Below are 26,804 nucleotides of genomic sequence, written 5' to 3'. Positions count from 1 at the left end.
CTTTTGGATCATCAGTCTACAGCATGCACACTTAGAGTGGTCAGTGGCTTCCTTTCCCAACATGCAGAGAGATACTAAGAATGATGCCAATGGGTAGTCAGGAGTAGACCCAAAAGAAGGAGAAAGCAGCAGACATGGTGACTTAATTAAAGGCCCTGGATTCAGCCATGTTTTATGACCACCCTTGCACTTCTAGGTACATGAGCCAATCAATTCTTTTTCTCCAAAAGGTTTCCTGTCACTGTTATTCAAAGAAGTTCAATACAGCTGGTAAGGAGCTCTGAAGTTCTATGAGCATTAGGTGGTGAAACTATGTGGGTTGATGAAGATAAATATATCATATATGGAAGCCAGTGGTGTTTAAAAGTCCTTTCGCCTGGGAAAAGGCTCGGCTTGAGTGCTGATTCATGAAGGAGTAAGACCTCTGGTCTTCTCTGGGAAGCTGGAAAGGTCACCCCTCCATATGACCCTTTATCACCTCACTGTCCTCAGGCCCTAAAAGATCTACCAGTGGAATCCACTCTAGATTAAGTCAGTCGTTCTTCACGTGTGTTCCTTCTGAGTACCACATGTAAACAGACTGTGTATTCAAATAAATTTATTTTCTTTACCTTAGGACTTCTTAGATTTAACTCTGCTAATATTCCTTGAGGACCCCCCAAAGAGGCAGTTGAAGTATATGATATTTCTTAACTTTTTGGTTCAAAGAACTCTTTGTTTTGTTTTGTTTGGAGGAGCCTCTCATAACAATGGGTTAAAGTGTCCTTTCCCCGGAAGGACCCCTGCAAAGAAACATATTGTTTGGAGAAAGGAACATATTATTTTAACCTCTCTTCCTTCCAAAAAGCACTGGAGATACAGAGGTGAGCAGAGCAGGGAATGCATGGCTAGGAGACTAAGAACAGGGTGTTGAAAAGAAGAGAGGAAAAGGAGAGTGTTGGACCAGCTCAGGAACCAGGACAAAGGAAGTGATGACAACTGTGTGGAAGGCAAAGTTCTGAACTCCCTGAAACCAAGGCAGAAAGAAGAAGGCATCATGATGAATCCCTTTCCTAAATTAATGAAACATTTTCTAACACTCTTGAGTTTCATAGCTCTAATTACCTCCTAAGTGCAAGCAGAATAGTAATTGGGAGGGGCAAAGAATGTTTTTCTTCTTGGCACTGAAGCCTCAGAACAAATTGATCACAGAGCTCCTTATATAGGGTGTACCAAATAACATAGTGGATGGTCTTCAACAGCTATTTCATCTATTAACATTCAATGAAAACCAAGGATAATCACAGTTCTTTGCAGGAGTAGCTACAGTAACCAAGGGCATGAAGTCTGACACATTACTTCGGTGACCTCAATTCCTACAGGACAGGACAGGACTTGGGGATGTAGACAGAGCAGCTAATGAGTCAACCCAATGGAAGCCACCAGTATGAATGGAGTAGATTATTGGCTTAGTTAACTAGTGGAGAATGCTGAGAATTGGGTTCTGAGTAGACGGATATAGAGCAGCACCATTTCAAAAATAGGGGGAGGAAATCAGTTAAGAGAGGGAGAGGAGGAGAAGGTGGAAGGAGCACTCAGACCCATGAAGATTCAGCCAGCAGGAGCACTCAGACCCATGAAGATTGAGCCAACAGGTATCCTGGAGGCCAGAGAATTAGATTCAAAGATGGGTTAAAATTCTCAAGTATATGGCCTAAGGCAGTGCTGGTCCAATGAGGCCTAGCCCTGAGGCCCCAGATCAGAAACTGAAGAAATACATAGTCCAAAATTCAAAATGATTATATTTCCAAATGGAGGAGAACTCCGTCACCCAGATAACTAGTTGTTATTTACAAATGACTCAAGCACAGTTGAAAAATGTCAAGAAAACCAAATTTCACTGTTTACTGATTTTTTGACATTTTTATTTATTTTTATTTTTTAATTTTTTATATTTTATAAACATATATTTTTATCCCCAGGAGTACAGGTCTGTGAATCGCCAGGTTTACACACTTCACAGCACTCACCAAAGCACATACCCTCCCCAATGTCCATAACCCCACCCCCCTTCTCCCAACCCCCCTCCCCCCAGCAACCCTCAGTTTGTTTTGTGAGATTAAGAGTTACTTATGGTTAGTCTCCCTCCCAATCCCATCTTGTTTCATTTATTCTTCTCCTACCCACTTAAGCCCCCATGTTGCATCACCACTTCCTCATATCAGGGAGATCCTGTGATAGTTGTCTTTCTCTGCTTGACTTATTTCGCTAAGCATGATACCCTCTAATTCCATCCATGTTGTCGCAAATGGCAAGATTTCATTTCTTTTGATGGCTGCATAGTATTCCATTGTGTATATATACCACATCTTCTTTATCCACTCATCTGTTGATGGACATCTAGGTTCTTTCCATAGTTTGGCTATTGTGGACATTGCTGCTATAAACATTCGGGTGCACATGCCCCTTTGGATCACTACGTTTGTATCTTTAGGGTAAATACCCAGTAGTGCAATTGCTGGGTCATAGGGCAGTTCTATTTTCAACATTTTGAGGAACCTCCATGCTGTTTTCCAGAGTGGTTGCACCAGCTTGCATTCCCACCAACAGTGTAGGAGGGTTCCCCTTTCTCCGCATCCTCACCAGCATCTGTCATTTCCTGACTTGTTGATTTTAGCCATTCTGACTGGTGTGAGGTGATATCTCATTGTGGTTTTGATTTGTATTTCCCTGATGCCGAGTGATATGGAGCACTTGTTTACTGATTTTTAACAATTCTATAGTCTTGTTGTTCCAGAGAAAAGCCAGTAACTTGACACTCCTCATGGTTACACCCTTTTTTGTGTCCCTCCCTCATCACATACTGTGCCTTTGACTGGTTATTTTTTTTGTATATGGTCTTACAGTTGGCCTCTAGGCCCTAAGTCAGGTTCCTAAATCCCTAGCCACAGCCTTAAAACTTCCCATTTTATTAAGTACTGCACCATTTTTCAAATCTTGGGTTTCTTCTCAAAATATCAGGGAATCTTAAGATGCTGAGACAGCTGAAAATGGAATAAAAATGTATTGTTATCTACTAAATAAATACCTTACTTTGAATAAAAAAAAAATCAGGGGATTTTTAATTCCAATGAAATCCATGAGCTACACCAACATTTATTACTTAAAAAAAAAAATAATATTGGGGCACGTGGGTGACTCACTTGGTTGAGCTTCTGACTGTTGGTTTTGGCTCAGGTCATGATTTCAGGGTTATGGATTGAGCTTTGCACTAGGCTATATGCTCAGCGGAAGTCTACTTAGGATTCTCTCTCTCTCCCTCTGCCCTGCATAGCTCTCTCTCTCAAATAAATCTTTTTTTTTTTTTTTTTTTTTTTTTTTTTGAGAGAGAAAGGTAGATGCAGAGAGAGAGGCAAGAGAAGCTGCTCAGAGTGCCTACAATTTGATGGGAATATCACAGAAAAGGTACTAGAAAGTATGTGATGAGAGGGTCACATAAGGACTAGAGGGGTTCTGGGGAGGGTGATGCTGTTTGCTTCCCGAGACAAAGTCTTTGTAAGTGGGTAAAGGAGGGTACTGAGTTGGTTTTATGGGTCCCAAATAAGAGGAACCACAGAAAACAGGCTCTGAGTCATGGAAGGGAACTTTGAGGCCATCTCTTTAACCGCCCATCATAGCTACTTACAAATGAGAAAACTGAAGCCCAAGTGGACTGTCATTTCTCTAAGATCAGAGAGGGGCACAGCTAGGTTAGGGTCTAAACCTTGAGACACCCAGTTCCGAGACCTATCGGCTACACCGTGCTGAGGGCTGCAAGGATGCAACAGAATTGTTGAGAGGGCGAGAACTGTTGACAGGGAGAGAACCTGTGGATAGGAGGACTTTGAGGGGGCAGTAGTGTGCAGGAGTGACTGGACATGCTTGGGAAATTTCCCCAAATCAGCAGAAAAGGGAAGGGAGGCGTGTGTATGTAGACTGCAAACTTTTATTTTCATTTGTTTTAAAAGTTTTTTTTTTTTTTTTTTGAGAGAGAGAGCGAGAAAAAAAAAAAAAGAGAGATTGAGCACATAAGCGGGAGGGGCAGAAAAAGAGAGGATCCCAAGCCGACTCCCCACTGAGTGAAGAGCCAGACGCAGGGCCTGATCTCACAACCCTGGGATCCTGACCTGAGCCAAAACCAAGAGTAAGAAGCTCAACAAACTGAGACGCCCAGGTGCTCCTAGACTGCAAACTTTTAAAAGTTACTCCTGGTGTCTTAAAGTGCTCCTAACAACCAGAGTTGCAGGTAAATACCACAATCCTCTAAATCTGGGAGGTCTGAGAGGCAGAAGAGGCTCTGAAAAATGCCCAAGCCAGGTCAGGCAGGCATGCAGCCAGCAGACCCAGCTGCTCATATTTCAGGAAAAGGGCTGTGATATCGATGGAATCCTTCTGCAGAGGAAGAGAGGGGTTCCACGCAGCGACTAAGTTAGACTCAGCTTCCTTACAGACAACACAAACCCGCTGTGGTCATTTGACCTCACTCTGTGGCTTTCTCTTCATGGATGTGACCCACATTTACCAACCATCTCACAGAGGAGATGCTCTTCTCCCACAGTGCCCCGGCATCTTTCCATTGCTGTAATTTGTGGCTGGCTCTTAAAGGAACCTGGGTCCCTCTCACCATCTTCAGTGAGACTCCAGTAATGCCTTGGCTGGACGGAGGGTGGGGGGAGTCCCCACACACCATTCACCCCCCTCTCTTCCATCCCCTCTTTGATCTTTTGACGAAGTGAAATGTCACACAATGGCAGCCTCAGAGGTCAGACTTTCATTGTTGGTTGGTCCCACCAAGGAGTCTTTAAGGTTAGAACCGTTGAAGTCCTTTGGGATAGAGGCTAAGGTACAACAGCAGGTATCAGAGGGACTGTGACAAATGAGAATGGTGTCAAGAGAGACTGTTCAAATAAACAGTTGGATGCTTGGAAGTACAGCCTGAAGACCTCAGATCTTTCTCTCCCCTCTGGTTTTTTTTCTCCCTCCAAAACAGAAGATTAAGTTTGCTGTGAACATGAGCTGATGAAAAGAATTCAAATAGTGCTTTGAATAGGACCCCAGTCAGACCCACAGGAGAGCTACAAATTGCTTTTGGAGACACCGGTCTCCCTTTACAGAAAGTTAGCATAAAGCCCACATATCTTCTTTCTATAAGGTACTAACTTGTAAATTAACCTTTAATGGTGTATAAATGATGTTCTGAAAGAACTGCTTATGCAGCTATATTTATGATCTAGAAAATTGCAAATATTTACAAGATTATAGGTGTTAATGGTCTGTCAAAAATGTTTGTATATTGTACATACATTAAATCCTGGTTTCAGACCACCCTGGTATAAAAGACCACCACTCTCTAGTCCCATATAGTGTTTCACTTTGATTCCATATATGCCAATCCCTATAATTAGCCTGTTCCCTAATATAGATCAAGTCTACTTTATAGGGAATTCTCCCAATAGTTTTCATTTAATTTAAATCCACTGCCTGGGCCATCTATGTAAACTGTTTGGTAAACGGCCCAGGATGGCCAATCGATCTTATGTCAGCCCTTCAGAGGCTCCTGGGCAATGGCCGGTGAACCTGTCGGTCTTGTTTCTCAGTGGGCCCCACTGTGGGGTCTCAGTGTCTGGCTTTGATTGCTTTCCTGAAATAAAATTAAGTATATGTGTGTGCTCCTATGACTCGGCCTCTCTGCGGAGGTTTGGGCATTTGAGCACTAAATGTATATAAGCCGAAGATATAATTTATCTCTTAGAGCAGCTTATTGTTACAGCAGCACCTTAACTCTGGTGCTTGACAACGGAAAAGAAGGCTGGGCAAAAGGGGACAGTCTCCTTTTTCCTATAATGGCTAATCAATCCCATGGCAGCTCCTTTCCCTGAACAATCTGTGTTGCTGTTCCATGGCGGGGGGGGGGGGGGGGGGGGGGGGGTTGGGGGGAGGGTGGTTGGGTGGAAGAAAACAAAAAAGGTCGCAGGTTGTTTTGAAATGGTTCTTCCATCCTGGTTTATGATCTCATTTGCACATTTTCATTAATGTCAAACTGTTTCCACGGCTGTCTCAAGATGATCGGTCTCCTGAGGCATCTGCCAGGGCTGTGTCTGCTTCACGGAATGGGGAGATCAAGCTCATTTTCAAATGTTACAAAAAAGCACTGCCTTCCCACCTACTCTGACGAAAACACGCAGGAGTATGTTTGCCCAAGTCCTGACGAGAAACAATTGAACTTTTGGATTTTTATGCAGATCTTCAAATAATCACTCCCTCCCACTCCACTCCCCCACCCAACCCTCAAAAACAGAGCAGGGAAATAATAAAATCAATTTTCCCTTAAGCTCTTTAATGATCACTGACGACACACACTTAATTTCCTTGAAAATAAAATAGGTGTTTGGGTGGCTGCAACAGACTGAAACCATTGCAGTCTCTGCAGAGGTCTTAAATGGGGCTGGCCGGATGACTTCAGGCCCCAAATGAGGAGCAGAATGCTTCCAGAGTGAAGGGTTCGAGAAGCTTGTGGCCACTCTAAGAAATCAAAAACTGTGTTGGGGAGACAGTGGCCCCACTAGACCTCGTCCATCAGCCTCTCTCCAAGCGGATTCCCAGAGCTACAAAGTCTTTTGACCTGCCTAGTATTAGGGAAAGATGTATTAAAATAATAGTAGGATTCTTGGAGGACTCAGATCTAGAGTATTCCACTGGAGCTGTTTTAGAAATCTCTCTACCTTGAAATGCCTGTTGGACTCATTAGATGGATAATTCCCTATCTTGGATCCTGGTTCCTTGGCGACCCAGACAGGGAGAAAAACAAGCTTCTCTGAGATAATCCCAACATGTCGGAAACACCCACTGGAGTTGTAGAGCCAACTGGGTTCAGACACAAGGAAGAACTAAAATATATTTCTTTTAACTCAAATTATTTTTTAAAGATTTTATTTATTTGTTTGACAGAGAGAGACACAGTGAGAGAGGGAACATAAGCAGGGAGACTGAAAGAGGGAGAAGCAGGCTTCTCGCCGAGCAGGGAGCCCAATGCGGGTCTCCATCCCAGGACCCTGGGATCATGACCGGAGTCAAAGGCAGACACTTAGCGACTAAGCCACCCAGGCACCCCTAACTCAAATTCTATCAACTCAATATGTTTATGTTGGTTTTCTTACAATGGCAGCTTTTGTTTCATAACTAAGGTAGAAAACTATTTCTCAATAATTGTACCCGGTATATACATCATATTATTCAAAATATGGACTATGGGAGGAGGGGAAGATTACAGGAGAGGAAGTTCCCTGGAGGTGAAAAGTGGGGAACCACTGGTTTAGGGGGGCACTGTGCAGGATATGGAGTACCAGGTTACTGCATGTTTTATTCAGATGTCAAAAAGTAAACACAAAATGCAGATCCCAGTTATGGACAGATGCCAGCATCTCTCCAATTGTCTTTTAGGTTTATCTAGGAAAGCCAAATGTGCTATTACCTTAACAGCCAAGCGTACTGTATCCACAGGCTCTCCAAAGAAGGGAATGAGTTTGCCTTCTCTCCCACTCAGGATGTGATCGTCTTTAGGATGGAAGCTTACAATCAGAAAGTGACCCAGGCACCAGACAGGTGAGGCTGGACCCTAGCTACTCCCCAGTGTTGTTTAAGAGGGAGGGGCCTGGAAGAGTCATACAAGCAGCCCTGTGTCTGCTCTTCCTGGTGAGGCTGGCAAAGCCTGGGAGGGATTCATCAATTGTTTCAAAAAAAAATTTTTTTTTTAACATTATGGGTTTGGCAAAACCCCAGACATACTTTACTAAGCACTTTTTCCTTCATTTTTTAATCCCATGTGTATTTCAAATGCAATCCGTATGTTACTGATTCATTTACACTTAATTCATCAAAAATGTTTTTTGGGATGAATTAGTCGATGCCCAAGGAGAAGTATGGTCCCCTTTTAAAGAGGATGTTAGGAACCTAACCCCCACCCCACCCCCTGCATTTGCCAAATGCAGTTCAAAGTGAATCAGCACCCTAGCCCCACCCTACCACCACCACCAATTTTTAATAACATTAGAAAAGGCAATTCTAAGGAGCACTAAATTTGGGAAAATTTCTTCATTCCACTCTCCCTCATTTAAAAATCCTTGTGTATTTTAAGGGAAATCTAATCCATATGCTTCTGATTCATTTACACTTAAATCATTAAAATGTTGTTTTGAACAAACCACTTGGTGAACAGAAATGAGTATGAACCTTCTCTTAAAATTATTTCTTCAAGCTCTTTTCTGCAAAACAGGAAGTCACATTGGGGAAGTTGAATAACCAAAAGTTAAAATTTGGTATGATAATTCTTAGGCCACCATGGTTTAGATAAATCTATTTTTGGCGATTCTCACAAAAACCCAGCGCAGTACTGTTTGCATGGCAGATGTATGCTCATAATTGCACATAATCAGCTCAACTGCATCTGTGAATAAGTTACTTCCTTTAAGTAATTTGAATGGTGTGTGTGTGCGCACATGTGTATGATGCCAAATCTTTTAGAACCTTAAGTATACCTGGCAAGATGGCACTCAAAAGGAATCACAAGCCAAGAAAAAGGAAAGAATCAAACAGTTTATGTATTTACCACAAGCATTAATCGGGAACACACAGGATACAGTCTTCCTTAACTGTCCTAGTTAAAGTCTAGTTAAGGTCGTTGAACCAGTGTCATTATGCTCACTGACAAACCAGAGAGGCAAGTTGTCAGCATCTCTTTTTCTCTCTCATCTGTGATAACAGATGTCAGTGGACCTCACTTTCTCTCTCTCTCTCTCTTTTTTTTTTTTAGCCTTTTGGTCTTCCTTCCCTGAATTTTAGTGGTATAAATTATAGCCTGAATACTCACTCCAACCTTCTCACTTAACAGAGAAAGAGACGGTAGTTCAAGAGTTGGTGACAGAACGGGAACAAAGATTGAAAACATCTGACTCCCCAAGTCCCACCGCGGCCCGCTGGTTAAAAATGAGGATCTGTGATGTGCATCAGAACACTGGCTCTACGACTCAGCAGTGGGGAATTTTAGGCTTGTGCCTGAACGCGGCTGTGTCTCGATTCCCACAGAAATGGGGATAATAATAGGAACTACACTACAGAGCTGTTGTGAAGCTTACAGAAGATACTCCATGTAACAGCATCTAGATTTAACAAGCACCCAACAAATCACAGCTGATGTTCCTTCTACTCTTCATGTGCACTGACTCTGTGTCTCTCAGACTTTGGAACTTTCATCAGGGCAAAGGAACGTGCCTACCATTTGATGAATAAAAAGACCAGTAGTAGCTATGGTGGGCCAGAGAATTTGTGTATGTTTTGAGGCCTCTCTCTCCCCCAGCCACTTATTCCGAATTCTGGCCCAAGGTGGGCAGGCTCTGTGCTTTACACACAAAGCACCTGGTGTCCTTCCTGACATGGAACTCTGAACAAAACCCTCACAACTGTGGGAATGTGAAAGTGAATGGAGCCACACTGGGGTTGGGGAGGTGGGAGCAGCATGACAGTAATCATTCATTAATATTGTTTTTATTTTCATGTCTACAGCCCAATACTATCTTTAAAATACATTTAAGCCACAGAAAGACATTATCATTTCTAGTTCAGACCATGGGTCATGAACAGTGGCTCAAAGTTCACCTGTCAGCCAAGGCCCTCTAAATCCCATTTGAACTGTGAGATGGAGGATTCATGGAAAATAAAAACACTGTATCATTTTTAATAAAGTCACATGTCCAAGTGAGCACAGAGGCAAGAAAGAGTTAAATTTATAAGCCCTCCCATGGCTTTTCTTACTCTGGCTACAATTCTAGACTTTCAGAAGAGACCTTTAGCAGCAGCAGCATCAGTGTGCTACAGAAGCTGGTGGTAGTGTTGAGATTTTTTCTTACCTTAGGTTCAGGAATCATGAGTTTTCCACGGTGGCATTAAAAGAGGGACAGGACAAGTGGCTGATAAAGTGCTCCTGGAAGGAGTGGGGACATGTTGAGAGGTGAGAAGACTAGTAGGGTAACCCGTGCATGTTTTCCCTTTGATTACGAAGTCCTCTCCTGGAGCTCCTGCTTGAGAAAACCTATGGCAACCTGTTTTCTAAGTCCAAGGTGACACATCCTTCAATATTAATTCCTTAAATTGTCCAAAGGAAATTGTGGATATGCCTGTCTCCACAGTGCCAAACATCTGGATGAAGATTGGGGTGGAGGGGTAAGGAGTCCCCTGGATAGTCCTCAATGTCTTCATATGCTTGTGGCCTGGGGAGTTGGTGACTGTGAGTAAATTGGCAGGGTTTCTCAGGAGGGCATCATCCTGGGGGAGAAGCTAAAAGTCTAAGTGGAGGGTTTTACACACTGTTGGAAAATGCTCCCACCGTGTCATCTGGGTGTCTGCAGGCCCCGAGCTGTGGGATTTACCCTCTTTTTCCAGAGTCATGAGCAAAAGACAAATCATTAATGTTTAAGGGCCAGTGAATAAATTAGTTGTGTAGCACATCACATTAATGTAGCCCTAGGGTTTGCAGCTCCGTCTGCAGCCAGAGGCAGGGAACAGATGAATCCTGAAGGTCTCCATGGATTCCAGGATTCAAGGGGCTCTGATAATTATCACAGCTTTCTGCTACCAGCTGTCCCTAGCAGAGAAATGGTGTCTCTGTGTCCAGAACCACATTATCATCATCCTCATCACTACCATCAGCAACATAAAGCTAGTGATGTTCTAGCTTACACCAAACAAAAGGCTAGAAGTTATTTAATCTACAAGAGCCCTTTGAATACCCCCATCAGAATCTCCTATTCATAAATCAGGAACCCAAGATTAAGTGACTCAACCAAGTCACCAAGACAGCAAGTGGCATATCTAGCACTTGACCTCAAAGTCTACAGTGTTGGTCAGTATGTGGCTGGGTAATCTGGGCCCAACTTGAATGAATGAATGAATGAGAGAACAAATGATAACAGATACATTCTGACTTGATTCACTTTAGCGATTCTTGATAATCTTAGGAGATAACATTGGTTAGGCAAAAGAACTAGGTTTAAGATTGAATTCCTGACTCATCACCTTCACACATGTGGTCTTAAGTAGTTCATTATGTCTTTGAGCTTAATTTTGTATCTAAAATGGAGATACTATCAACCACTATTTAGAGTTATTATTATTAAAGTTCTTATGTATAATATATAACATGCCTGTTCATAGTTAACTCTTGATACATGTTACATATTATTTTTAAATACTTACTATGTTTATACGAGTTGGTAACTGCATGTGACCTAAAATTATCCATCAAGAAAAGCAAGCTATGGGCAGGTGGCAGTCAAGGGAAACTGGCTGCATTTTCTGTTCTGACCATTCCTACCCCTTCTACCATTTGTACCCTTTCAGAATGTGTACTTCCCTTCCTTCTACTCTTCCCTCCGAGTTCTCAGCCTCAAATAATTCTCCATCACAAAAAAGAAAACCCCGTGAATTCCAGCCTCTTTTCACAAGATGAGAGAACTATAGAAGGAAAAGGCTTGAGTTTACCAAGAGAAAAATGCTCAGATATTGAGAGACTAAAAGAAATATCACATTTTTCTTTTTTGTAACTTGCAAATAAATATTTCCTCCTAAGCTCACAAATAATGGATTAAAATCAGTATTTCTCTGCTCCTCGATAAAATGGCTTGACTTGAGTCTTTGAAAATGTTTTCATTAATCTTTTCTAAGCCTTAGCAGGCTGTTCCCAGACAACTCCAGCACTAGAAAATTACATAGCTGGACAATGAAGGAATTCAGGATGGAAACAGCCACTCTTTGGGCAGATCTCAGCCCATGACACATTCTTTCTTCAGGCAGAATTATCATCTACTAATTTTTCTCCACAGTAAATTTTCAGTTCTTACATAAATTTCTATTATTAGAATATGGAGGCTTAACTGGTAATGAGAAAATAAAACCAAAGTCCTCAAATCTTTTAGACTTGATGGTCTGGAATGTCTAAAATTTAACAAGCCTACATAAAAGCTGTGTGCTATACAACAATCCACTGAAAAGTCAACCCATTTAATAAAGCCTGATTGGGTACACTTACCACACTGCCCTTGTTGGTTTGTAAACAGACTACTTTTTCACTGGTGTAACATCCAGATTAAATTTCCATTAAAAGTTAAATTTATATGATTAATTTTGACTTCTTTGGGGGACCAAGGAAATGGAAATGTACTCTTTCCTTTTTCCAAGTTCAAGTCTCACAAGGAGTATCTCCCTTCCACACTGCCTGAGCCTAAAGGTCACAGTGAGGGTCCTTCTCTGGGGCAAATGTCCACGCCTGGTGGACCACACTGGCAGAGTGAGCTGAATCTTACATTCCAGGAGTCTGGAGCTATTCTGTGACCTGAAAGCAGTAAACTTGAGAAAAAGCTGGACTTAATTCCTATCTTCCCTACCCTCTCTGTACCCAAAGGCACCAATGTTCTTTCTAACACATTCTACAGCTCCAACCTCAAGGACTTTGGTAACACAACCATCAGGTGTGACCACCTGTCTCCAGTGAAACATCATCAATGCAGGGCTGGTACAGAAGAGAATCATAGAATCAAATGGCCGTGGTCAAAGGAAAGCTAAAACCGAGGAGTCACGTCCCCTGCTGCCTTTCTCCCCTTACTCTCACACCCTCCTGGAAGTGTTCACTGCCTTTTGCTGTTCACTCCTACTCTCCCTGGCCTTCTCTGACAGCAATGACTTCAGCCTTAATGTTAATGGATTTCAGGTATGCTGGCCAGAGGCGCCATGTACAGAAAGTGGTAATGGAGCAGAGTCCTTTGTATCTAAGAGATGCCACATATTTGCAGCCAGAGCCACAGGATTGGGGGACCCCTCTCACCCCCAACCAGAACATAATCTCCAACTCCTTTATTGGTCTCCTTCCTCACTGCCTCTTCTCCCCACTTCCTAAACACCCGGGATCCAGGGCTCATGCTCTCAATGTACTCTCTTGATCTGTCTTAAGTGAGTTCTATTCCAAAGGCCCTCAGATTGGTGGTTTGGGGTGCAGCCTAGAGATGGGGTGCCCTGGCAGTTCTGATGAGCAGCAGGGGTTGAAAAGTTCTGCTGTGGAGAGAAATAGACTGCATGCATCCAGAAGAAAGCAGGTATCAGAGATATAGCCCAGGGAAAAGAACTACCTGAGTCCTGGCTGTGGAGAAGGAGTGTAGTCACTCATATGGGCTAATTTACAGGCTTAACTCACTACCCTTAGCACACTGGTACACACAGACAATGTCATGAGAGAACCTTTGGTTTAACTTCCATTTGATAAAAACACTAACTGTGGTTTGTTATTGTTCACATAGCACGGTCTCATAGCCTAACTCTTAAAATTAATGCAAACATTTATACCTTGTATTCTCAGTTTCTGGAGTGCACCGAATGATAATAAATTACTAATTACCTACACACATGATGGGGATGAGGCAATGGTTCAGGAATCCCAATATGCTGAAAAACTGTTTGTTTTGTTTTTATTCCCCTGAACATCTTCTGGTACATGTTCTGGGGAAATGCTTTAATTTTCATAGAAGACTACTGGCTCAGCATTAGAAAAATTATCAGCAACAGTAAACATCTATTCTCCAAGTACTTGACAGAATATATGACCTTTATAACCTTGAATGTTCCACTGCTCAGTCCTTATTAAAAATTCAGTTTTTTTTTAAAGATTTTATTTATTTATTTGACAGAGAGAAATTACAAGTAAGCAGAGAGGCAGGCAGAGAGAGGAGGAAGCAGGCTCCCTGCTGAGCAGAGAGCCCGATGCGGGACTCGATCCCAGGACCCTGAGATCATGACCTGAGCCGAAGGCAGCGGCTCAACCCACTGAGCCACCCAGGCGCCCATTAAAAATTCAGTTTTAAGAACTAATATTCCAGGGTGCCTGGGTGGCTCAGTCCTTGAATGTCTGACTTTAGCTCAGGTCATGATCCCAGGGTCCTGGGATCAAGCCCGGCATCAGGCTCCCCGCTTGGTGGGAATTCTGCTTCTCCCTCTTTCACTCCCCCTGCTTGTGTTTTCTCTCTTGCTGTGTCTCTCTGTCAAATAAATAAATAAATAAAATTTTTAAGAAAGGAAGGAAGGAAGGAAGGATATTCCATAGAGCCTGCTCAGAAGATGTGAAGATAGCCTGTAAATGCCCAGAATAGTCTGGGCACATAGTGAGAGCAAAGGCAAAGCAAACTTGTTATTCCTCTAGGTGGTCTAAATATTACCCCAATATAAAGCCAGACTCTCTGTGATCTGCAGTGTTCTGGCCTCCTAACCAGAGGCTTCCACTGTCCTGGGCATTACATTCCTCCTGGCCTGTATGAAGAATGGCTCAAGAACCAGCCTGCTCAAATTTACAAATGAATTGACAGAGGCAGGTGCATTTTCTGAGAACCCACAGGAGTAATTTCACTGAGGCCTCAAGGCCAGGAGCAATTCTATTCCTCCTGAGATTCTAAGTTTTTAATACAAAGATTTTAATATTTTAAGGATAGTTTTAGGTTTGGGGTACCTAGGTGGCACAGTCGGTTAAGCCTCCAACTCTTGGTTTCAGCTCAGATCATGATCACAGGGTCCTGAGAATGAGCCCCACATTGGGCTCCACACTCAGAGCACAGTCTGCTTGAGACTCTTGCTCTGTCCCTCCCTGCTGTACACTCACTCTCAATCTCTAACAATAAATAAATAAATCTTAAAAAAAAAAAAAAAAGAATAGCTTTAGGTTCTTTGCAAAATTGAGAGGGAGTTACAGAGATTTCCCACACAACCCTGCCCCCATACATGTGTAGACTCTCCAACATTACCAGATCCCCCACCAGAGTAGTACATTGATTACAATTAGTGAACTTATACTGATGGACACATCATAATCACACAAAGCCTGTAGCTTACGCTGAGGTTCATTCTTGGTGTTGTATATTCTGTATATATACACTACATACACACACACACACACACACACACACACATATATATTCTGTGGGTGTGTATTTGTGTGTATATATATATACACAAACACACACACATATATATGTATATACATATACATATATATTTGTGTGTATATACATATATATACACACAAACACACATATATATTCTGTGGGTTTGGAAAAATGTATAATGACATCTATCCATCATACAAAATATTTTTTTCATACAAAGTATTTTTATTGTCCTAAATCCTCTATGCCTCAACAAGAGTTGAAACCCTTGTATTTTCCCTAGCTCCTTGCAACCCCTGATCTTTTGACTATTTCCATAGTTTTGCCTTTTCCAGAATGTCATATAGTTGGAATCACAGAGTCTGATTACTTTTCAGATTTAGATTGTTTTTATCTGATGTTTACCATGAACTGCTGCTAGGAGTTTCTGCATCAATCAGTGACCCATTTTTGGTAACCATCCAGAACCTTACAGGTGCATTTAGTTTACTAAAGTAACCTCTTATTTTGCCTAATTTTTCTCACCTCCTCTTTCTCATTCTAGATTCCCTCAGTTGTTATTTTTTATCTTATCACAGTATATTAAAAAAAAATAAAAAAAAACCTTTGAAGATGTGGGAGGAAAGTAAACAAGCTAAACTGGCCTAGGAATACATTTAAGTAATTCTTTCACAGATTTATCACCCGAGTTTTTCCTTTAGTTAAAAGCACATAATACAATGTGTGAATCGGGGTCCCTCAGCTTGTCGGCAATGGCAACCTTCAAATCCATCATGTCATAGTACGCATGTGCAATCTCAAACTGAATCTGCCTGTTGACCAACAGGTAATACTGTGGATTCAGGTCCACAATGAGGGGCTCTAGCATGGCTATTCTCCGTTTATGCATCTTGCACCGTCTCTCCATATCGGTTTCAAAGAAGGCGAGCACCTTAAACAGAGCACTGTGGTCTTGGACCACTTCGATATGGTCAGTGACATAACCATCAATCTGAAAAAACTCTTTTGCCTCAAAGACATAGTGTTGACCCAGTAAGAAGAGTTCTCTGGCTTCTTCAAAATCTAAAGGTCTCAGATAGCTCACTTTCTCTTCCACCGCGGAGATGGCGTCACACAGCTCACCGGTTCCAAACTGTACAGCTTTCTTCCTCACCCTTTCTTCCTCATCTAATTCTTTTTTCCTTAAAGCTCTAAGTTCAGATTGTTTATCAAGATCAAGCTCTCCTATGTTGTCCTGCATGGAAAGCTGGGCATTCTGCAGGAGAGTCAAACAATATTTGATCCAGCATCGTGCTATCTCTCCTTTTCTTTGATGGTAAAGCTCTGGTACATCTCCTTCAGCTTCAGTAGTGTCTTCTGTTGTTGAGATCTTTCCAGTTTGACCAAAAATGACATTAGCAGCAGATAAACAGTGCTTGGCCTCCATAAAACATAGCTTATTGATGTAAAACTGCGACAAGGTAGCAGCATTAATAGCCCACTCTATAGGATGGTAGGCATTGTGTTCAAGCTGGCGTTTTAGGGTACTGTGACAATAATGAGCAGCTTTCTCAAACATTTCCATATGCTGGTAGACTTGAGCCAGGTAATAGAGGTTATGAGTATAAACCTTCTCAAATCTTTTTGATCTCTCCTGTTCAGCAAGCTTCTCTTCTTCAGGAAGAAAATGCTCAGTAGGATCAAGAGGAGGACTCCCAATCTCTTTCATATACTGGTTATACAGTGCTTCTGATGATTCTAGGTAAGCCTGTGCAGTTTCAATTTCTTCTCTTTCAGACCACAAGATGCCCAGGTTATTCTGCGCCTGGATGTAGAGGGAGACGCAGTCCTGCGACAGCCGGTACTTGCGCAGCAGCCTCAGGCATTTCACCAGATGCTCCTCCCCCGCCGACAGCTCCTCGGTGTCGATGTGGTTCACCCCGAGGTGGAACTCGATCACCGCCAGCCTCACTGCCCCCTGGGCGATGGGCCCCTCGGCCTCCACCACCTCGGCCGGGAGCCCCAGGGTGTGGTCCCCCGCGCCCAAGCCGTCCTCCGCCTGAGGCCGCTCATCCTCGTCCTCAGGCGCGGGGCCCAGCAGCGCCTTGACCTCTTCCAGCAGTGCTCGGGCGCCATATTTGGACTTATAGGGTTCTTTCTCCGGGTTTTTATGCAATTCCACCCGTGACAGAGCCAGCGCGGCCTGGAATTTCTCACGAATCTCGGCCCACGGAGGATTCGCCATAACGGCGTCTGCATTGCCGACAAGCTGAGGGACCCCGATTCACACATTGTAAAAAAAATAAATAATCTCAATAAGTCAGCATTGAAGTACTACCAGCTCTTCCTAGACTCCTTGAGAGACCCAAATAAAGTCTTTCCTGAGCACATAGGGGAAGATGTTCTTCGTCCTGCCATGTTAGCTAAGTTTCGAGTTGCCCGTCTCTATGGTAAAATCATCACTGCAGATCCCAAGAAAGAGCTAGAAAATTTGGCAACATCATTGGAACATTACAAATTTATTGTTGATTACTGTGAAAAGCACCCTGAGGCTGCCCAGGAAATAGAAGTTGAGTTAGAACTTAGTAAAGAGATGGTGAGTCTTCTTCCAACAAAAATGGAGAGATTTAGAACCAAGATGGCCTTGACTTAATAATCCTTGTTTTTAATGAAAGTGCAATATTAAAGAGAGATCTCCCCTTAGTCAAACAAACCCCATTCCATTGTGATGTTTACCTTTCTAGCCAGATGAGTGCAGTTTGAACTTGACATAACAGACCAATTGTCTTTGCTAGGACCTTAATCAACATAAAGATAATTTATACCTAATTATGTAAATTGCCTTGTTAAGGTGACATGTGATTGGTATGTTAGATTGCTTGTTTCCTATTTAAGTAGAAACCTTTTCTGCCTCCGTTTCTAAAGGTAGGTTCTTTGTTGGCTAGTACTTGATAGATTTGTTAAGAGGAACAACTCTGGAGTTACATACCTGGTAGATAAGCCTGTTAATTAAAAAGTAACTTCTTGTTATTCTTCCCAAATACTTACTTTCCTAATTCCCAGAGAAATCGCTCCTTTTCTGAAAACATCAAAAAACTAAGTTATATTGTTGTAAAGTACTGTAAAGTAGTTTTATCTCATTTATGGAGGAAAAGGCCTTGTTGGAAATAAATTGACTTGTTTCACTAATAAAAGCTTCCATAAAAAAAAAAAAAAAAAAAAAAGCACATAATAGCAAGAGTTCCAGTCTTGGTTCCATCAATTGGTTAGCCATGTAATTTTAGAGAGGCCACTTTATCCTGCAAGCCTTTCACTATATCTGTAGAGCAAAGAGGTGGAAATACATGGCTTCTGAAGTCCTGTTTAATGGTGGCAATGTTGGATATACATAAAGGAGTTCACATTCTCTGAGCATATATGATCAACCTGCAAAAGTACTACATGGTTGATGGATGCCATCTTGGGAGCCTTTGCTCTGTGATTATACCACAGAGCACAACATTCATAATTAAATACTTGCCAGCTAATTGCCTTAAACCAACTTGGTACTTTCCCTCACAGAGTTTAGAATCTAATGGATTACCCTGAAATTCAATCTCAATATCCCAAAGACTAGGCATGTAGTCATCATTTATTGAGTAAGTAAATGGAGGATGAATCAATGAATCAATGCATTCTTGAATGGCTTCTCAAACTTTGGATTTTTTCCTTTTAGACACATTTTATTTTATTTATTAAAACAGTATCTATAGACAAGAAGACTGCTACATGCATACAAGAGTTACTATTTATTCAACAGATAATTCTTGATGTGCATATGGATTTCCTGCCCCCTTGCTATAACTTTGTAGTGTATCCCCTTCTCAATCTCCAACCACAGAAGTAGGTAAATACTTCCAAAGATTTATGATGATACTTTGGAAAGAAATTCATTTCCAGTTATTTTTCCTAATTAGCACCTAAGCATCTATTTGTGTTATTATAATTAAAACTAAGTTGCTATGGAAATGTTATGGTGTAAGAAGAACCTGTTATTTTTACTGATAAGAGTTTTCTGCTTTTTTGTTTCTGAGAGAATGCTTCAAATTCTTTATATCTTCAAAGGGGTCCATAGTTCAAAAAGATACAGACTGCTGATTCAGAGACAGATTTGTGTTTTGTTTTTGTTTTAAAGGTTTTATTTATTTAAGAAAGAAAGAGAGCAGAGTGAGAGAGAGAGAGAGAACAAAGCAGGGTTGGGGGGGAGGAAGAAGCATGCTCCCTGCAGGGAACCTGACATGGGCTAGATCCCAAGGCCCTGGGATCATGACCTGAGCCAAAGGCAGACACTTAACTGACTGAGCAACCCAAGTGCCTCTCAGAGACAGATTTGTAACTCAACTCTAGCATCTGAACAGGACTTCCTGGCATTCATTGTAGAAGCTACCCTGACCCTTTGCTTCATTTTTCTCTTTTTAGTATCTTAATGCTCATATTCCCGGAATGTTTTGCACGGATTCACAAGATCTTTTCTTACAGAAGTTAAGAGTCCTTGTTACTTTTTCTCCCCCTTTTAATTCTCCTGATGGAATATACATTTTGATGTTCACGTTCAAGATTCATCTGGGGTGGGAGTCAAAACAAATGAGATGAGGTCAAGTGGGTGATCTTTAGCATCAAAACAGTAAGTGGAAATGAAACTGTGCAGTTGTGAGATGGAGGTCTCACCTGGACCTCAGAGAGAAAAATCTTTTGGGAAGGAGGAGATTCACACTGCTAATTGTGATACAAAAGTTTTCTCTGATATAAATGCAGCTAAGTCAAATTCTGGCTTAACTACAATGAAAACTGCTCTAGAAACAGAAGCTTCATTTTTTAAAAATTCATCATACACACTTATATGAGCTTCCATTTATTACTTTACTCCCTGAGTCATAGATCATGCTTTTGGGAGGACCTCTTCTCAGTTACAGTTGAAACATTATTTCACACTATTGCAAAGTTGCCAAAAGGTTCCCATGTTAAAGGAGACCAATGAAAAAATACTGAGTAAACACAATTTGGCTTTTTTAGGGGAAAAAAATGACCAATATTTTTTGTTTTATTAATAAGACTATCTGTTTTCATTAACATGGTTGTATACGGCTATTTTAGGAGGCTTCAAGATTTTTTAAGAAAGAGCTGTGTATAAATATATTTAGTAAATGAAATGATATATTGAGTTTAGCTTGCCTCTAACTTCCCTGCATGGGAAATTTGTTAAAACTGCTCAAAAGTAATAAGGTTTTTTTTAAAGTAATAAGGATTCAATTAATTGTCAATGATGGCTTTACTATCTTAGATAAATGACAAGATATAATTATCTATTGTATTTAGAAGGGAAACCCTGGCTTACTACTGGCTTGATGAAGTCAAATAACTTAACTCTCGAGGCTGTGCATTCCCCTTTCACTTGAAAAGAGCTGTAAAACATGATGTACAGAATTTAAAAAATTCATGGGAATAAGTGAAAATGAAAACACAACTGTTCAAAATCTTTGGGATGCAGCCAAGGCAGTCCTAATAGAAAAGTATATAGCAATACAAGCCTTTCTTAAGAAACTCTAGAAAGGTTTCAAATAGACAACCTAACCCTGCACCTAAAGGAGCCAGAGAAAAAACAGCAAATAAAGCCTAAACCCAGCAGAAGAAGAGAGATAATAAAGATCAGAGCAGAAGTCAATGAAATAGAAACCAAAAGAACAGTAGAATAGATCAATGAAAGAAGGAGCTGGTTCTCTGAAAGAATTAGTAAGACCGATAAACCCTTAGCCGAGACTTATCAAAAAGAAAAGAGAAAGGACCCAAATTAATAAAATCATGAATGGAAGAGGACAGATCACAACCAACACCAAAGAAATACAAATAATTATAAGAACATATTATGAGCAACTATACACCAGCAAATTAGACAATCTGGAAAAAATGAATGCATTCCTAGAGATGTATAAACTATCAAAACTGAACCAGGAAGAAATAGGACCCATAACCAGTAAGGAGATTGAAGCAGTCATCAAAAATCTCCCAACAAACAAGAGCCCAGGGCCAGACAGTTTCCCAGGGGAATTCTTCCAAACATTTAAAGAAGAATTAATGCCTATTCTCCTGAAACTGTTCCAAAAAACAGAAATGGAGGGAAAACTTCCAAACTCATTTTAAGAGGCCAGCATTATCTTGATCCCCAAACCAGACAAATAACCCATCAAAAAGGAGAATTACAGACCAATATGCCTGATGAACATGGATGCAACAATTCTCACCAAAATACTAGCCAGTCGGATCCAACAGTTCATTAAAAGGATTATTCACCATAGCCAAATGGGATTTATTCCTGGGCTGCAAGGATGATTCAACATCTGCAAATCAATCAGTGTAATACAATACAATAAAAGAAAGAACAAGAACCATGTGATACTCTCAGTAGATGCAGAAAAAGCATTTGACAAAGTGCAGTATCTTTTCTTGATCAAAACTCTTCACAGTGTAGGGATAGAGGGCACATACCTCAATATCATCAAAGCCATCTATGAAAAACCCACAGCAAATATCATTTTCAATGGAGAGAAACTGAGAGCTTCTCCCCCTAAGGTAAAAAACATGGCAGAGCTGTTCACTCTCACTGCTATTCAAAATACTACTAGAAGTCCTAGCCTCAGCAATCAGAGAACAAAAAGAAATAAAAGACATCCGAATCAGCAAAGAAGTCAAAATCTCACTCTTTGCAGATGATATGATACTTTAAGTGGAAAACCCAAAAGACTCCATCCAAAACTTCTAGAACTCATACAGGAATTCAATAAAGTGTCAGGATATAAAATCAATGCACAGAAATCAGTTGCATTTCTATACACCAACAATGAGACAGAAGAAAGAGAAATAAAGGAGTCGATCCCACTTACAACTGCACTTCAAACCATAACATACCTAGGAATAAATCTAACCAAAGAGGCAAAAAATCTATACTCAGAAAACTAGAAAATACTCATGAAAGAAATTGAGGAAGACAAAAAGAAATGGAAAAACATTCCAAGCTCATGGATTGGAAGAATAAATATTGTGAAAATGTCTATGCTACCTAGAGCAATCTAGATATTTAATGCAATCTTTATCAAAATCCATCAACTTTTTTCAAAGAAATGGAACAAATAATTCTTAAATTTATATGGACCCAGAAAAGATCCTGAATAGCCAGAGGAATGTTAAAAAAAGAAAACCAAAGCTGGGAGCATCACAATTCCAGACTTCAAGCTCTATTACCAAGCTGTAATCATCAAGACAGTATGGTACCAGCACAACAAAAGACATAGATCAATGGAACAGAATAGAGAACCCAGAAATGGATCCTCAACTCTATGGACAACTAATATTCTACAAAGCAGGAAAGAATTTTCCAATGGAAAAAAGACAGTCTCTTCAACAAAGGGTGTTGTGAAAACTTAACAGCCACATGCAAAAGAATTAAACCGGACCATTTCCTTACACCACACACAAAAATAGACTCAAAATGGATGAAAGACCTCAGCGTGAGACAGGAATCCATCAAAATCCTTGAGGAAAACACAGGCAGCAATCTATTCAACCTCAGCTGCAGCAACTTCTTCCTAGGGAATGGGAAGCAAGGGAAAAACTGTACTATTGGGACTTAATCAAGATAAAGAGCTTTTGCACAGCAAGGGAAACAGTCTACAAAACCAAAAGGCAACCAACAGAATGGGAGAAGATATTTGCAAATGACATATCAGATAAAGGGCTAGTATCCAAAATCTATAAAGAACTTATCAAACTCAACACCCAACGAACAAATAATCCAATCAAGAAATGAGCAGAGGACATGAACAGACATTTCTGCAAAGAAGACATCGAAACGGCTAACACACATGAAAAAGTGCTCAACATCACTCAGCATGAGGGAAATACAGATCAAAATCACAATGAGATAACCACCTCACACCAGTCATAATGGCTAAAATTAAAAAGTTAGGAAACGACAGGTGTTGGGAAGGATGTGGAGAAAGGGGGACCCTTCTACACTGTTAGTAGGAATGCAAGCTGGTGCAGTCACTCTGAAAAACAGTATGGAGATTCCTCAAAAAGCTGAAAATAGAGCTACTCTATGATCCGGCAACTGCCCTACTGGGTATTTATCTTAAAGATATAAATGTAGTGATCCAAAGGGGCATGTGCACCCCAATGTTTATAGCAGCAATGTCCACAATAGCCAAACTATGGAAAGAACCTATAAGTCCATCAAGAGATGAATAGATAAAGAAGATGTGATATGTGTGTGTGTGTGTGTGTGTGTGTGTGTGTGTGAATGTATGTATGTATGTTATGGAATATTACACAGCCATCAAAAAAGAAAATAAAATCTTGCTATTTGCAATGATGTAGATGGAACTAGAGGATATTATGCTAAGCAAAACAAATCAATTGGAATTATCCTATGATCTCACTGAAATGAGGAATTTGAGAAACAAGACAGAGGATCATGGGGAAGGGAGGGAAAAATGAAACAAGATGAGACCAGAGAGGGAGACAACCCATAAGAGACTCTTAATCTCAGAAAACAAAGTGAGTTTTGCTGGAGGGGAGGAGGTGTGGGAGGGATGGAGAGGCTGGGTGATAGACACTGGGAAGGATATGTGCTATGAGGAGTGTTGTGAGTTGCATAAGACTGACAAATCATAGACCTGTACCCCTGAAACAAATAATACACTATATGTTAATAAAAAACAAGCAAACATGATGCATAGAGCTAGTTTGTGTGGCATATCCCAACCAGATTCTTGAAGAAAAAAATAATTTGTGGGCAGAATTGGTATTTATTTATTTGCCAAGCTCCCTAGATTAGTGATATAAAAATTATGTTGATATTTCTGGATAGAAACTTGTCAAGTTAAACAATGATAAATTTTTGGCAAGCATGGTGTCACTATCCCATACTGTGTCCTTGGCAGACATTACTAATCAACCCTGCCATTCTTTCTTATGAGTTGGGACTTAGATGAAGACCATTTGAAGTGCTGTTTCAACAGACTGTATGTCATTGTAAGAGGAGACTTATTTGCCTTCCATTTTGAAGAAGGCAGAATACATGAGAGGATGTATGAAATGTTGATTGTAAACAGGTATATCACAACACTGCCTGGATTCTAAATAAAGAGTAAAACTGAGTTTTTTGAACCTTAAATTCAGAAGAAAAGAATGGAGGATCTTTGGGTGATGTTGTCTTTTCCACTCCATTATTTTATGAGACACTGGAATTGTGGATGGGCATTGTTAAGGGGGTGCAAAGCAAGCGAGACTCCAGTGTCCTAACTTTGTTTCAATCACTGTATAAATATGTACAATAAAACTATTTCACAGAAGCTTTTTTTTCCTAAGAAAAAATGCTAACGATGGTGTAGCACAGAATCCAGAAGCACTGGAAGCTGCCCTGGTGATTAAATCTCAAAAAGAGCTATGGAACTATTGGATTTCCATATGGAAAAAAGTAAAAGTCCTCTTCTAATTTATCCCCATATGAAAAGCCACCAAACCCAAAGCGCTTACTAAACAGTCTACCCTTCTCCATTGATGTCTCATGACCTCTCTTTTTTTAATTTACTAGGGCCTTCCATAGGTCTGTTTTTTGGGGCGATGTCTATTCTATTCTAGTTTCTCTTTGTCTATCCCTATGACAATACATGCTATCTTTATGACTGCAACTTTATAAGTCTAGCTATTCATTCATGACAAATTTGCTTAACATTTGTGCCTTTCTAGAATTGTCTTGCCTATCCTGGGACTTTTGTTCCACTATACAGAGTTTAGAACCAATTTGTCAAGTTCTGTGAATAATTTTATTGGTATTTTGATCAGATTTCCTTTGAATTTACAAATCAGAAGAGAATTTATATTTTTATAATGAGACTTTCTGTGAATGAACATTATAGATCTGGTCATTCATCCGATCTAATCTTATAGCTTCCAACAACTTTTGCTTGTGCAAATCTCAAAGAAAGGTTAAGATGATCTTAGCTAGAGGTTAAGTTACTTGCTTAATTACACCCTGAGCCATTCTAGTGAGACTGGAACATGACTTGGTAATTTTCAGCCCTATTCCATGCTACTCCCACATGGGTTTGATCCCCTCATTGTCTCTGTCTCCTTGTCTCCCCAGTGGGTTCAAGTTCCCACTGTCCACGGCGTTATCTTGCTTGAAGGCACACCTTTTTGCCTTCCCTTCTGTGACTCAATTCCTCACTCTGTTACTCATGTTTCCTGCAACTGCCTCCTAATAAACCACATGTACTTGCATCCTTGCCTCGGGGTGTGCTTCTGGGGAATCCTTGACAAGTATTAAGTAGATTTCCATGCCAAATGTAATAAAATCTAATTCTCAGAACCTAAAAGAAAAACAAAACAAAAAACCACCCAAAAAACAAACAAAAAACTCCCAATTCCCCCAAAATTCTACCATGGTAATCTCCTGGTAGGGTCATTTAGGGGAAGAGCATGAGCGTTGGGGACTGATAGCTGCTTGAATTTCAGCTCCCTGATTTTTTTACTGTATGGCCTCAATAAACCTCCGTCTTCCAGCTACATGAAAATTGTAACTTAGGCTCAAAAATATTGTTCTGATTATTAAGTGTCATATAAAATCTTAACATTCATTCAACAAATATTTATTTCTCCAGGCATAACTTAGGTAAGGAGTATAGTTAAGTAGTAGCTGGCACAGACTGTGTGTATAATTAATGGAAACTATGTTTATTGCTGTACCCTGACAAGTGAGTAGCAAAAAAATTAGAAGAACTTGTGACAGAGATATTTGATAGTAGGCGCCTGAATCTTCTTCATGCTCTGCAGCATGGGGTGGGCCACTGAAGGCAGATAGACCAAAGTTCAAATACCCAGTGTATTAGCTGAATGCCCTTGTAAACTTTCCCGGGTTTCTCTGTGATAGGGATTATGATGCATAACAAACCTAAAAATCTGTGATGTGGAATCAGTGAGATAATGGACATAAAGCCCACTGGCAATGGTATGTTTCTTAATCTCCCTTTCTGAAGCTCTCCCAACTGCTGCCTTTGGAGTTTATGACATCACTTTCTTCTGACAGAATATATCCCATCCAAGGCATTCCCACAAGCCTAATCAGTGGACGCTGTTCTGTCCAACTCTCCAGAATTAACAACAGGTAAACAGAATATTGCTTTTTATACATTTACTGTAGGCAACACACAGGACCCTGCCATCTATCATCTACAGAGTTTTCTAGAATGTAGCTTGAAACAAAACATACCAAGCCCAAGTTAGAAAGCAGGGAGGAATGTAATGACTCTATTCAGTCTTAGCAAGCAACCTTAAGAACAGGACAATTAAGAGTGGTAAAAACCGAGGTGCCTGGATGGCTCAGTTAAGTGTCTGCCTTGGGCTCAGGTCAGGATCCCAAGGTCCTGGGATCAAGCCTGGCATTGGGCTCCCCGCTGGGCAGGAAGCCTGCTTCTTCCTCTCCCACTCCCTTTTGTGTTCTCTCCCATGCGCGCGCGCTCTCTCTCTCGCTGTATCTCTGTCAAGTGAAGACATAAAATCTTAAAAAAAAAAAAAAGAGTGGTAAAAAGAACACTGGTTAAAAAGACCATGGGCGGAGCACCTGGGTGGCTCAGTGGGTTAAGCCACTGCCTTCGGCTCGGATCATGATCTCAGCATCCTGGGATCGAGCCCCACATCGGGTTCTCTGCTCAGCGGGGAGCCTGCTTCCCCCTCTCTCTCTGCCTGCCTCTCTGCCTACTTGTGATCTCTCTCTCTGTCAAATAAAAAAAATAATAATAA

General features: G+C 40.9%; 2 protein-coding genes across 2 annotated transcripts in view; both read right to left on the bottom strand.

Moving 5' to 3' along the window:
* Positions 1-26,804, bottom strand: part of ANKFN1 (ankyrin repeat and fibronectin type III domain containing 1) — a 266,145-nt gene that overhangs the window by 217,973 nt on the left and 21,368 nt on the right. The gene's annotated exons all lie outside the window — the stretch shown is intronic.
* On the bottom strand, positions 15,688-17,221 carry LOC131815617 (KIF-binding protein-like). The gene has a single exon (XM_059147407.1). The coding sequence runs from the start codon at positions 17,212-17,214 to the stop codon at positions 15,688-15,690; it is 1,527 nt and encodes a 508-aa protein (XP_059003390.1). The 5' UTR covers positions 17,215-17,221.

This window comes from Mustela lutreola, chromosome 15 (genome assembly GCF_030435805.1).
Source record: "Mustela lutreola isolate mMusLut2 chromosome 15, mMusLut2.pri, whole genome shotgun sequence".
Classification (NCBI taxonomy): Eukaryota; Metazoa; Chordata; class Mammalia; order Carnivora; family Mustelidae; genus Mustela; species Mustela lutreola.
This window is presented reverse-complemented; position numbering and strand designations above follow the sequence as displayed.